Source organism: Podarcis erhardii, assembly GCF_964252035.2.
Source record: "Podarcis erhardii genome assembly, chromosome: 1".
Lineage (NCBI taxonomy): Eukaryota > Metazoa > Chordata > Lepidosauria > Squamata > Lacertidae > Podarcis > Podarcis erhardii.
Window position 1 is genome coordinate 90,773,627 of NC_138497.1, and position 13,088 is coordinate 90,786,714.

At 39.8% G+C, this 13,088-nt stretch overlaps 1 protein-coding gene and 1 long non-coding RNA gene across 2 annotated transcripts in view; both read right to left on the bottom strand.

The window, feature by feature from the left end:
* LOC309337183 overlaps nucleotides 1-13,088 on the bottom strand; it is a 642,870-nt gene that overhangs the window by 218,599 nt on the left and 411,183 nt on the right. The gene's annotated exons all lie outside the window — the stretch shown is intronic.
* Nucleotides 1-13,088, bottom strand: part of CNTNAP5 (contactin associated protein family member 5) — a 305,914-nt gene that overhangs the window by 209,308 nt on the left and 83,518 nt on the right. The window contains exon 3 of the mRNA XM_081852594.1: nucleotides 10,686-10,879. Within this exon, the coding sequence (XP_081708720.1) occupies nucleotides 10,686-10,879 (194 nt within the window). The remainder of the gene's footprint in view (nucleotides 1-10,685; nucleotides 10,880-13,088) is intronic.

Sequence of the window (13,088 nt, forward strand, 5' to 3'; positions counted from 1 at the left end):
GCATACAATAATGTTGATGTTTTTCTGAGTGCTTCACATCTCCTTCCTTCCTAGTGGTTCATATCAGCATGGCTTCATTAGTGTCAGATTCATTTCTGTTTGTGTACACACCAGGGGGTGTGAATTTCTTCACCATATGCAAAGGCATTCATATCTCAGAGATAAATTAGGATTGCCTTAAGGATTCCAATTGGTGTGAAGCTGGCTTGAGAAACAACTCCTCAAACAGTAGTATTTTATAACAAAGTACAAGAAACACATGCAGTTTAGATAACAATGTGTGAATACAGATTAAAAACCCAGCCCTGGAAATGGAGTTAGTGAATAGTAAAAGCCTATGTTACTAAAAGCCAATATTGCTGGTAGCAGTGATCAAACATAAGCACATTATGGATGTTATTAGCTGGTGATTGGCTAAAGGCAAATAGCTTGGGCAATTGTCATCACCTTTGCAACAGCCAGTGTATTTCCAACCCTACATGCAGTTCAAACCTACACACACACACACACACACACACACACACACTCACTCACTCACTGTTTGTAGTGGGACTTGGTAATGAGACTGCCACCTAAGACTTAAAAGGGCTTAGTTATCTTTTCTGATGGCTTACCCAGACAGATCATTGGTAGAAAATAATATGACTATATCCCAAACTGAACCCACAGAATTTACAACACCTTTTATCTAGACTTACATACATTTTCAGTAAAGCGAGAATCTTCTAAGGAAAGGTTTTGACTTGCACATATGAAAGCTAGAGCAAGTGGATTGTATTAAATTCTTGGTGGCCTCATAAGCTGGACTGACTTTCATTCTCAGTTATTCTGTAGCAGTAGCTTCGGAGGGTAACTTTCTGCAAAACTTTCAAGATGTAAATTTACCGTACTTACAGAACATTTAATAATCTCCATTCTACTTATGGAACACATAACAATCTCTATCCTACTTATGGATAAAGCTATCCACAACCTCCTTGTATTCACAGATACTTGATAGTTACACTTTACTAATTGCAGCTAATATACTTAACACCTGAAGCAGACCTTGCATTATTCTCCTGCTCCTTTTAAAGCTGATCAACTAGAAATTTAGGACATCTCTTGCAAGGTATACATTTCACTGCACCTCCTGTTCTGTTTTTGGTCTTTTGAAATACTTCACAATCAAGTGGGAGGAGCTTGTTGATGCAAATACAACTGGAAGCTTCCCCTGATGTCACTGGGAGTCGTGCCATGGCCCTAGCCACCAGCAGGGCATCGGACAGGATCCACGACCGCTGGATTCCTTTAATGGAATACCCAAAAAGGGGAGGGGTAGGTGATGGCCACGGGACGCGGGTGGTGCTGTGGGTAAAACCTAAGTGCCTAGGACTTGCCGATTGCATGGTCGGCGGTTCGAATCCCCGCAGCGGGGTGCGCTCCCATTGCTCGGTCCCAGTGCCTGCCAACCTAGCAGTTCAAAAGCACCCCCGGGTGCAAGTAGATAAATAGGGACCACTTACTAGCGGGAAGGTAAACGGCATTTCCGTGTGCGGCTCTGGCTCACCAGAGAAGCTTCGTCACGCTGGCCACGTGACCTGGAAGTGTCTGCGGACAGCGCTGGCTCCCGGCCTATAGAGTGAGATGAGCGCACAACCCTAGAGTCTGTCAAGACTGGCCCGTACGGGCAGGGGTACCTTTACCTTTAGGTGATGGCCACAGCCACCCACCCACCAACCCACGACACATGTCCCAATGCCTAACCACCAATACCACAAAAGTTGTGACGATTTGCTACAAGGTAGGCAAAAAACCAAGAGGCTGGGGCCAATCTGCCAAATGGATAAAAACTCCTACCAGGCCCCCTGATCAACCAGGGCAACCAACCAAAGTCCATAGCAAGGTCAAAGCATAAATATGACCTAAAGGGAGGGTGGGCAGGTGATCCGACGACTCCAGGGAAACAGAATGAGGCACGGGGCTGCCGCAGCTGCTTGAATGCGGCACAGAGCTACCATCTTGGTTACCTAATTGTATAAATCCTGTTGCAAGCCAAACAGTCTGGCATTTTTCTCTGCAACTTCAATAGATTAATGAGTTCTGATATAGATGATGTGTTAGGATGACAACTCATGCTCGTAAACTCATTTCAGTCCTGGTTTGATATTAAAATAGGTCTTAACAGTCTTACCTACATTTGATGAACTTTGATAAAAATGCATAACTTTTATTTGGACCAAGTAAAATTTATGAGAAGAAACCACATTTGTCATTTGCCCACACCAGAGGAGGAGAAAGGACATTAACTCATTAGTCCAAGGTATGTCATGCAAACCTAGTAGCCTGTAGATGTTATTGAACTACAACTCACATCAGCCCTAGCCAATTTATATCTTTAACACTCTTTAGTTAAATTTAGCACAAAAAAGGTCTGATATAGCTTACATTATTTATACGCTGTTAGTTAGTTAGCAAACAAAAACCACGTTGAATGTGAACTCCATACATTTATGTACTGGCAATGCTTTTGCCATAATATCTACAAGCATTTCTTTGGTTGGACAATACTGAATTTTTATCACTCCTTGAACAAGCGGAGCCTTTACGATAGCTGCTTTATATCTTGTATTGTTTATTTGTAACACATTGCTCTTAAACAGCAAAAAAATGTGTTACAAATAAAATACCAAGTGACACATTATAATTGTTTCCAGCATAGGTTTGAAACCCATTCTTGTGGCTGGAGAGCAAATTCATTTCTGCTTTGCACATGGTACAGATCAGGGATTCTGCTTGCAGTACCTCTTAACAACTGGTTGGTCAAAATTAGCATTACACCACAAAATCTAATTGGCTAATTAGTTGGGGTGGGGGTGGGGGATAGGTTAAATTTGCTTAGCTAACTTTTGCCCAGGGCTCCAGCGGATGGGGGAGCAATTTGGGTGCAATCTATCCACATTTCTAAAACCCTGTAGTTAATCCATGTATTGCCATTTCAAACTTTTCAAACATTTCAAACATTTTCAAGCTTGTGGTGCATGTAGCAAGTTTACCCATTTAAGGAATGTGTATCTCATAGATGCATTTATTTGTCTAATCATTGTAAATTGTTTGCTAAGAACAAATTAATGATGCATTCCTTTCCCCCACCATCTCTCCCTGGAAAAATTACTTTACAGTCTGTGCTCTGTAACATTTCCTCAATTTAATTCATTTGTAAATGGTCATTTGCTCAACAGAGCTCAAAATAATATGCGACTGGAGAGAAATATTCCCCACTGTATATATATTTAAAATTTATCAAGTATAAACTCCTGCCATATAATCCAATCTTAAATAAAGTAACTCATGATTATATTTGAAATATAGTCATACAGCAAGTGTTATACTGAGCTTTTCCAAGATCCATGCTCAGTTATGAAGCTCACTGGTGGCCTTCAACCTTCACTGTCTTCCATATAGTGAAGACTTGTGAGTATAAAATAGGATTTCCATGTGTTCCACTCAAGTCTCACTGGTTAATGGTTAGACTATGTTTGAACATACATACTTCCATACACATTTCTCCTCTGGCATGACTGCAATGGCAGCTCACGCTTTCATTCTTGATAAAATGAATCTTATTCTGTTCTCTGAACCTGACAAACTGTGGTTCAACTTGACTGTGGTTTGTTTGAAATAAGCCATATTCAAGCCATGGTATACAGAGCTGGCTTGTTTCAACAAACCATAGTGAGTTTGGGATTCAAATGTATCAATAAACTCACTATGGTGAATACAAACTGGAAAGGAGGGCTTCCAAACACCTTCTCATAACAAGCCCAGGGCATGTGAGAGGGGGAGAGTTTGGAATAGGCTAGACTGAATCTCATTGTGATAAACCATTGCTTATTGTGGTATCTGAATACAGCCATAAGATACATGTACAGTGGTACCTCGGGTTACATACGCTTCAGGTTACAGACTCTGCTAACCAAGAAATAGTACCTCAGGTTAATAACTTTGCTTCAGGATGAGAAAGAAATTGTGCTCTGGCGGCGCAGCAGCAGCAGGAGGCCACATTAGCTAAAGTGGTGCTTCAGGTTAAGAACAGTTTCAGGTTAAGAACAGACCTCAGGAACGAATTAAGTACTTAACCTGAGGTACCACTGTATGTGATATACCGATGACACAATATTTGCTGGATCTGTGACCACTGGTTATCAAAATATGGTTAAAATAACTTAGCTATTGGCTAAGCTAGTGGCACTTTTCACGCTGTACTTAAAGATTAAGCTCTTGTCTTGAAAGCTGAAATATTAGCACTTTAAATCACTTGCACCATCACCTCCTCATATGTAGGTCCTAATGAGAATATGAAGCTACAGTACTTAAAGAAACAACTAGGTTCCTAAAACATGTACGTGGTCTAGGAATGAGCAATCCAGCTGCCATTAGACATATGATGCATGAGGCAGTGATGATAGGGAGGGAGCAGTTCTGCAGTTTCAAGGCTACTACACACAGACAAATGTCCTCTTTATAATGAGGCAATCTGCATTAGCAACTGATCCAAAGATACACTTCTGGTATGTGGGAATGCAAAAATGTTGCCTGACACAAGCACTGAAATCTACAGCTGGAAACATGTGAATGATTCATCCAGTACATTCGTCTGCGCAATCTGTATCTCTGGGAATAACTGGCAAAGTTATGTTTAGGATTCTGCCTGTATGAACAAACCTCATTCATGATGGGGTAACTGCTACAGAGATAGCTCTGTGTGTGAGTGAGTGATTCTATAGGCAAAGAGTTGCAATCCTACATGGTTTCCTCTATGTAACATAGCATTCTAAATACTGGAAAACACTCTTAAAAGCCAAAGGCTGACATGTGACACAAGGACATTAGAAGTTTTAAAAAGAAGGTGGCAACCAATCTTTTACACAAGTGTCTCAGTAATGTGCACATCAAAGAGGAATTCCTGCATAGCATATGCAGGTAAAATAACATGTTGAATAATTCAGTACTTAAAACACTGAATAAGATCATTTACTGATTCAAGTACTAAATCCAAAGCTTTCTGTCTCCCAGTCAATTGTCAGCAAGTCCAAGCACAGCCAAGATCCATATTGAAAATATAATTATAAGCCTGGCGTACTGTATACAACAACATCCTTTTGTAACAGATTACTTAAATACAAATAGGTTTGGAAAATTAGTTTTAAGTGTCTAATCTGTTTTATCTTACATCCCAGCTGCAGAATTTACTAACATTACAAATGCAAGCTGAATGAATACATATAAAGACTTATTTGAATGCAACTTGCATATGACCAGCATGGTTTTCTCACTACTACTAAGTGGGGTGAAAGTTTGGCACATACATTACAATATGGCTCATCACTGATATAGACAAAAGCCAGCTCCCATGGTTCTGTCACATTGTCTGTGTGTATCTGCATATGTTTCTGATATTCAATGGGACCACAGCACATGGGAAACGGGAGTTTAATCCTTCTCTTTCCAGCTGCAATCTCCACAAAGATCTCCCCACAGCACAGCAATTACCTTAGGGGAAAAGTTCTTATTGCAGCAATAGGATGTTTTTGATTCTAAGAGTAGTTTCTATGGTAGGGAGTGATCATACATGGTCATGGCCACAGAGGGGAATGACAAACCTCCCCCTCCTCATGTGTTATGAACCCAATAAAAAAAAAAATAGACTGCTCACACTCATAATTATTTTTAAAAGTCTTCTAATGATGATGATGCATGCTACTGTACATATTTAACATATCATGTAGATAGGCCCTGGGCTGTATCTAAGCTGTAGTGCTATCCTTCCTGAGCATGTCAGCTGACTTCTAGTCAATCCCTATCCATCAGGATTTATAAAGCTTGGCCACAGAGTTTGCTCCACAGCCTGAGAGACTTGTCTTAGGGTCAACCTAAGTATCTCTTCCCAAACTTTGATTGTTGCTCTGGAACTTGACCTCATCTTGATTTAGATCACATCCCTGCTTCTGGCATATGCAAACTATCAACCAGCTTCTCCCATTGCCCCTGGATTCCTCCTGCAATATGCCTCAACGACGTTATGGGAATGTACTTCCATTCATGCTTTTTAAAATTTCCCTTAGTAAACATTATTTAATTAAATTCTTCTACCCCCAGTAAATTTATAGGAATCATTACATTCAAGTGTGTAAGGACCATGAGACAAATTCTTAATTTTGTTTGCAGTTGAACTAAGGTCAAGCTTAAACACACTGTCTCAAACTTTTGACTCTCCTGTGCCCAATACCTGCTTCTTCAAAATTCCCTTGTACTTTTAACCTTCCTGTGAACTTTTGATTCCCTCTAAAGGAAAATCAATCATTTTACTTCCCTGATTCTAACAAAAACCAAATACAAAATGGCTGAAAATCTTATTGCATCACAACCTTTAACATCAGGGAAATAATTCTAGAAGAGTCATGAATGGCAAAACTTCGTTTCCCATCTCCCTCTTCTCCTGTGATATCGTGTGGAACATATTACTTTCTGGAATGACCTGAGTAAACTTGTAATAACTATATTTGCTAAGCAATTCCAGCATGACTGGGTTTTTAAAAACAAACAAACTCTTGCTCTTATCTTCTGCATTGTGTGTGGTTCTATAATATGGGTGACCACAAGTTGTACTCTATTTTTTTATTGGTTTAATCTGTTCCAACTGGAAGAATATGGAATACATGAAGTCAATGTGTGGGATAGGGGTGCTAGGCTTGATGACCTTGAGCTCTTTGAAGGCCTTACTATTCTATAATTGTGTTGCCCACAAGAAACTTATTTTTCCATTGTCAGCATTAGCAGAAACTGCTGTTATCTGCAGGCCATCTATTCCCATGGTGAACAGTAATAGAAATAAGGAATCACACAGTGTTACAGAATTACTTGAAAGTGTAACTTTGCCTGACCTCCTTCCAGCTTTTTTAAAAACAAAAAACAAAGCCATGTATAGTATTTTATGACCCTTTTTGTGATAAGATTTCATTATTCACCTGATAGCATCTAAACTGCTCAGATTACAGCATCTCCCAGCAATTGCAATTGTAACTAGATACTTTCAGGAATGTTGATCAGGGAAAGAAATGCTTAAGGGCTATGCAATAGTACTGGGAACAGTGTTGAAGACATTGCCTGAGAAGAGCCAGGGTGGTGTAGAATAGAAGACATGCCAGTCACTCACCCTCTCGTCTTATTTTTTCTCAGTCTAATGTACCGCATATGTTTGTTGTGAGCAAACCTAAAACCTAAACCTTAAAAAAGGGAAGAATTCAACATAGCACTGAACAGATTGCGCCTTCAAGGCAAACATTTCTACTTGCCTGATGAAATGATCTCTCCCTTTCCCCTCCTGTGCACTGTTCTGGGGGTTATCCCAACCCCTGAACAAATTTGGGGGCTGTGCAGGCTGTATGGGAAGAAGAAAGTGGGGGATACCCTCAAGATAATAGAGGTCTGTGTACAGGCTTCCAGTAGCAAGACTGGTTAGCTGAATCTGCCTAATAAGGTGGAAATACACATATTCTACCTACCAGGCAATTACATAAATCAAACACAGATTTCTCCTTGGACCTTATTAGGATCAACCAGCTGACCTGTTTGATTATAGGGCCACTGGAATAGACACCTGGAATATTTTCAAAGGACACTATTGTGCAACTGAAGCTACCATACCACATGATCTGGTGTCAGTGGATTGGATTCAGAGTGGCATTAGCAGAATTGTGAGATTGCAGCAGTTCCAAAAAAATATTCAAGCAGGTACCTCTCTCCAATTTTCCTTTCCACTATAGCTCCACACTAATTCTTAAGCTTTTTGTGAGGTTTCCTCAATCCTCAGGAAAGGCTTTCTCTCATCCCGTCTTGATGCAAGGACATCCAGTGTCATAACCTTCTCATTTTCAAAAAAATACATTTAGAACCCCTTCTCTTGTGTTCATCTTGTTACATTAAAGCAGCAGCACTGGAAGATGAAGATTCAAATGCAGAAAGGTAGAGTTCATGTGCAACTTCTACTTTGTCCATGGAAGAGGAATATAATATGAAATTACATCTCCATTTTGAAACTCCAGAGTCTCAAACTATCCTGAGGGGTCACAATGATTTATTTGGCATGTTTTATTCACTGCACTGACTGACAAGCCTTCTTGATTGTGGGAGGGTACCAGTCCATTGTTTATAACTGCTGCTTTGCTTGCTAACCATACTAAGAAATGATGTTCAGATATGTCATCAATCAAATATATATCATTGGGTAGGTCAGACATGGGGATGATTGTGATTGTTCTGATTAGTAAGTACTTCTGTTCCAATTTTCCTGATTAGTAAGTACTTCTGTTCCAATTTTGAATGTTCCACTTACGTTGCTTTACCTGTTGTTGTATGGAACTGTGGCTTTTTAGCTGATATACTGCCATTTCATGCTGAATTTTATATGGTGGGAAAGAAAAGTATGCTGGGCATGAAAACTATGGGAAAATCACAACTGTCCATGTTCTTTTGCTAGCCTTAGAGGAAAGTCCCACTCAAAATACTGTGGGATTTTCAGGAAAACTGGTCACCCAGGAAGGTTGCAAAGTACAGAAACATTACTATTATTTTATTGAAATAAAGGACACTCACAACCAGCCCTTGGCTACCTTGAAAGTAAGATAAGCACATACACACACACACACACACACACACAGAGAGAGAGAGAGAGAGAGAAATCTTTGCACCCACCAATGAGAATTTCATTGAAATTTCCTCTCCCTTTTGATAATCCTCATATGCAATTTATTTTCTCATCAACTGATAGGAAATGGAAAGAAAAAAAAATACAGGGTACTGTATTGGCATACCTAATAATGATAAAACATGTTGAATGGAAACTTGCTGTCCACTTATCTGATCATCCTTAATTTTCATTTGAAATTAGTTTGCCCTTAAAATGTACTTTGTGGGTATCTGAATAAATAACAACCCAATATAATTTGCATCATGCACAGGTGATAACTAGGGAGAGGACTTCGTTGGTTGTGATGGCCTACATTTGAACCACTTTCCCAGGTGCCTCCTCATAATGTATTTTTTGTACCAGATTAAAACCATTTTACTTCCCAAGGCCTTTTAATTTTATCTGAGTTTTGTGGGGTTTGCAGGTTAACAACCACACTGTTGCTTTTCCTGCCAGTCATATTTATTTCATTGATTGAACAGTACGTGTTTCTATTATTTTATCATGCTGATATCTGCTAGTTTATCAGCTATCCTAGGAATAGCAGTATTATCATTATATATTTAATAAATTTGTTCATAACTTTTTCTTGCCAAGGCAACTCAAAGCAATTTACAGCCAAAACAAACAAAAAAACCCCCACCCCACACTAAAACAGAGGAAAAAATGCATTGAAAACATCCTAAAAGGCCACAGATAAAGGCCAAAGGCCTGGTTAAAGAGGAAAGTTTTTGACTGGCACCTAAATATATACAAGGATGGTGAACATATCAACTCTGGAATAAATGGATAAAATAGGGTGAGCTCCAGTGGCCCTGCATCCCCTCTGCATACAGATTTTGGAGGACAGGGCAGAGGAAAACCAAACATCCCATTGCACAAGCAGATTTACATCTCTGTATGTAACCCATAATACAGAAAGAGTTGACTTAGCCCACAGTCATCAGTTAACATTAATTAATCCCAATGGAACTCATGCTGATTCATCTTTCATGTTATTATGAGTTAAATTAAAAGATGAACTCATTCTTGGGAGAGAGATAGCTTGACAAACTACATTTCAATTGTCAGCCCTATGAGGACAGTGTTGGGTGAAACTATAGCAATACTTAGCATCAATTTCTTGAGCGTTTCATATACCTCCAGGCCAGGAATCCTTACAACAGCACTGTAATGTATGCTTGCATTATTACGTCCACGTTAAAGGTTGACACCTTAGAATACTGGTGGCTTGCATAAAGCCATTGAGGAAATTTATGCAAGATTTGTGATTTGAATGAGATGCATTCCTGTCTACTACTCATATGCTGAACCACAATACCACACAATCTCTTACCCTTATCTCACTAGAAATGGTAGGCTATATATATAATGAATGAATCAAACTAAATAAGAACTTAGCATGGCTGGTCTACATATAGCAATAATTCACAAAATAATCTACATATTATTATTGCATACAATTACAAGAGCTGAAGGTGGTTCTTTTTTTCATGTGAACAAAGAATGGCCTGTGGAAATCACTAATACCCAACATCAAAAAATATGGATGAGGAACAGGAGTGTAAAGTGGAATGATGAAGGATGCCACAACTGCTATTTCACCACAAAACAATCCATGAGATTTACCAAACAATAAGTTACACATTGAGACACGCTCTTTATTTACCATCTTGTTTTTTTGGGAGATTTTGGGTCTATAATACCACGTGAATTCTTTGATCCTTTCTTCATAGCTATAAAACTAGCAACAGCCTTTTTAAAGATTTCTGCAATTCCACACAAACTCCCAACTGTATCCCTACTGAAGCTCAAAAAGATGCAATTGTTTCCAAACAACAGTACATCCTCAACAACTTTGGAGATGGAAAACATGCATTTGGGTTTAGAATGCTACATCTGTTTTCTGCAGGTTGTTGATTATACCATAGCATTAATCCAAAACCTTCAGACCTACCCAGATGATGTCTTCTTCTCTGTACTGCTTCCAATTGCGACCTGTGTCGCTGAACATCAGAATGTAGCTTGTTGTCCAGTCTGAGCTTCCGTACCTTCCTTGAGTAGCAACACCTGTAATTTCCACTCTGTCCCCTAAATCGATCTGGAGCCATTGTTCCCTGCTAGAATCCGATGGGGACCAGCCACCAGCTCCTAGAAGAGAAGAATCAGAGTTCTCCTGAGTAACTCCAAAAATAAATTTTATATTAACACATTTTGATAAATGATGATTGCATTATACCCGAATGAGGGTCTGACATCTCACTGGAACTGGAAGAAAATATTCAGGATGTGTTATGAAAAACATATTAGCCCATGAGTCTTTAGGATGCCATATTCTGCCTGTCATGTTGACTATGGCTTCCCCAAAGGCTCAGCTCCCTGTAAGTGGCTGAGACTACCAACAAACACACAGCTCTAACTGGTGGGAAGAGATAATAATGCTAGGGCATAGGGAACTCGGATAATAAGAGCATGGTTCTTAAAGACAGCAGCAATATTCACTGAGGCAAAACATTGTATTGAATCCACAGTAACAGAATGCTGTTATAAATAAAGTTACACAAGGCAATGTTTAATTGTAATCAAGACACATCAAGTTCTAGAACTAATCTTAAAGGGCAGGTTTCAGCTTTAGAGCAAGTGAACTGCTCATATCAATAAAAGCTTCTCTAAGCATCTGCAGAATGTCTTGTGGTTCTATGCTCTCTGAGGACCACATCTATATACATGTTTCAAATCTGCTTCAGTGTTCAAGGAACAGCCCTTCAGAAACAATGGGTGGTTGAGGGAATTTTATTTTGGTTCTAGGTATTACTTTCCTTTGCTTCCCATGGCTCAGTTTCTGCTGGGGAGGAAGGCAAGAGCTGGCCTAGAAATTTGCTAGTTTCAACTGAGGGCTGCCCCCGATAAGAGAAGGGTGGAGGAGAGAGCAAGAGAGCCATAGTGAGTCAAGGCATTCTGTCAGACAGAGAGAGTGTGAGTATGTGTGGAGAGAGAGAGAAAGGATGAAAAGAATGGGGAAGGGGGAGGAAGCAGAGGAGGGATGCTCTGATGTTCCCAAACCACAGCAGGAGCTAGTAGACAAAATGGGGGCAAAGAAATGAAACCAAACATATAGCAAGGAAGCTAGAGAGAAACAGGAGTAGTACAAATATGATGTCTGTGGGATAAGTTCCAAAGAAAGAAAAGAAAAGAAAATTTGAAGTCAGGTACTCATGAAATATAAGTATCTGATAGCTCAGCAGTTACAGCACAAGACTTTTAATCTCAGGGTCGTGGGCTTCAGCTGCATGTCGGACAAAAGATTCCTGAATGGTCCCTTCCAATGCTACAATTCTACGATTCTAAGTATTCATAGAAAATGAATATTCTGTGCAAAAATGATTTGACAAGGAAATAAAAGGACAGAGGTACTAACATTTCTCTCTGAAAAGGTAGGTGCTTCATGTTTGGTGGATGGAAGGGTACATGAGAATGCCAGGCTCTTGACACTGTGAATTAATGGGTGATGGATTGCTGCCCTGATTAAATTAGGATGCAGGAGATGTGCAGGGATAGGACACAAGAGGATTAATCCTGATTATCCTGCATCTTTGTCCAGGCAAGATGAAGACTGTGAGACAAGATCAAAGCTCTTTGGCAACACTAGATTTCAGCACTAACTATAACTTTTCCATCCCTGCCCCCCCCCCAAAAAAAACCCACACCTGGCAGCAGGGTTAAAGAGAAGATGGCATTATTTATTAAGATTGAGTCCCAGAACTGCTCTATCACTGCACACAGAATCCTACAAAGAAATGCATTCTCCAGACACAGAGGGGGATGGGCTGTAAAGACATACAAGGCCTTTGACAAAAGATCCAGGAGGAGAGTTCTGCTACTATCTGCACTACCTCTACCACTTTCTTCTTCTTCTTCTTCTTCTTCTTCTTCTTCTTCTTCTTCTTCTTCTTCTTCTTCTTCTTCTTCCTCTTCTTCCTCTTCTTCCTCTTCCTCTTCCTCTTCCTCTTCCTCTTCCTTTTTCTTCTCACATTTTAGCCCTCCTCCCTCTCATCTCTTCCCATCCATCTTACTTCTGTCTCTGCAATCATTTACCAGTCTGATATGTATGCACTCTATGTGTTACAGAGTTAAAGGACCTGTTGGAATAGCTCTAATTAATAATGCTATTTTAACATGTTCAATTTGCATATTAATAATGTGTAACCTTTTGCCCAGCATTCATTCCCAGACTTGCTGCATTGCAGTTGTCCTCTATTTTGAAATATCACTCATTGTTCACTCTAGCCTGGGATGAGGTTTACTGCTGGTACTCTCCCAGGGGAATACACTGACTGTGCACAGAGATGCTTATGGAGCT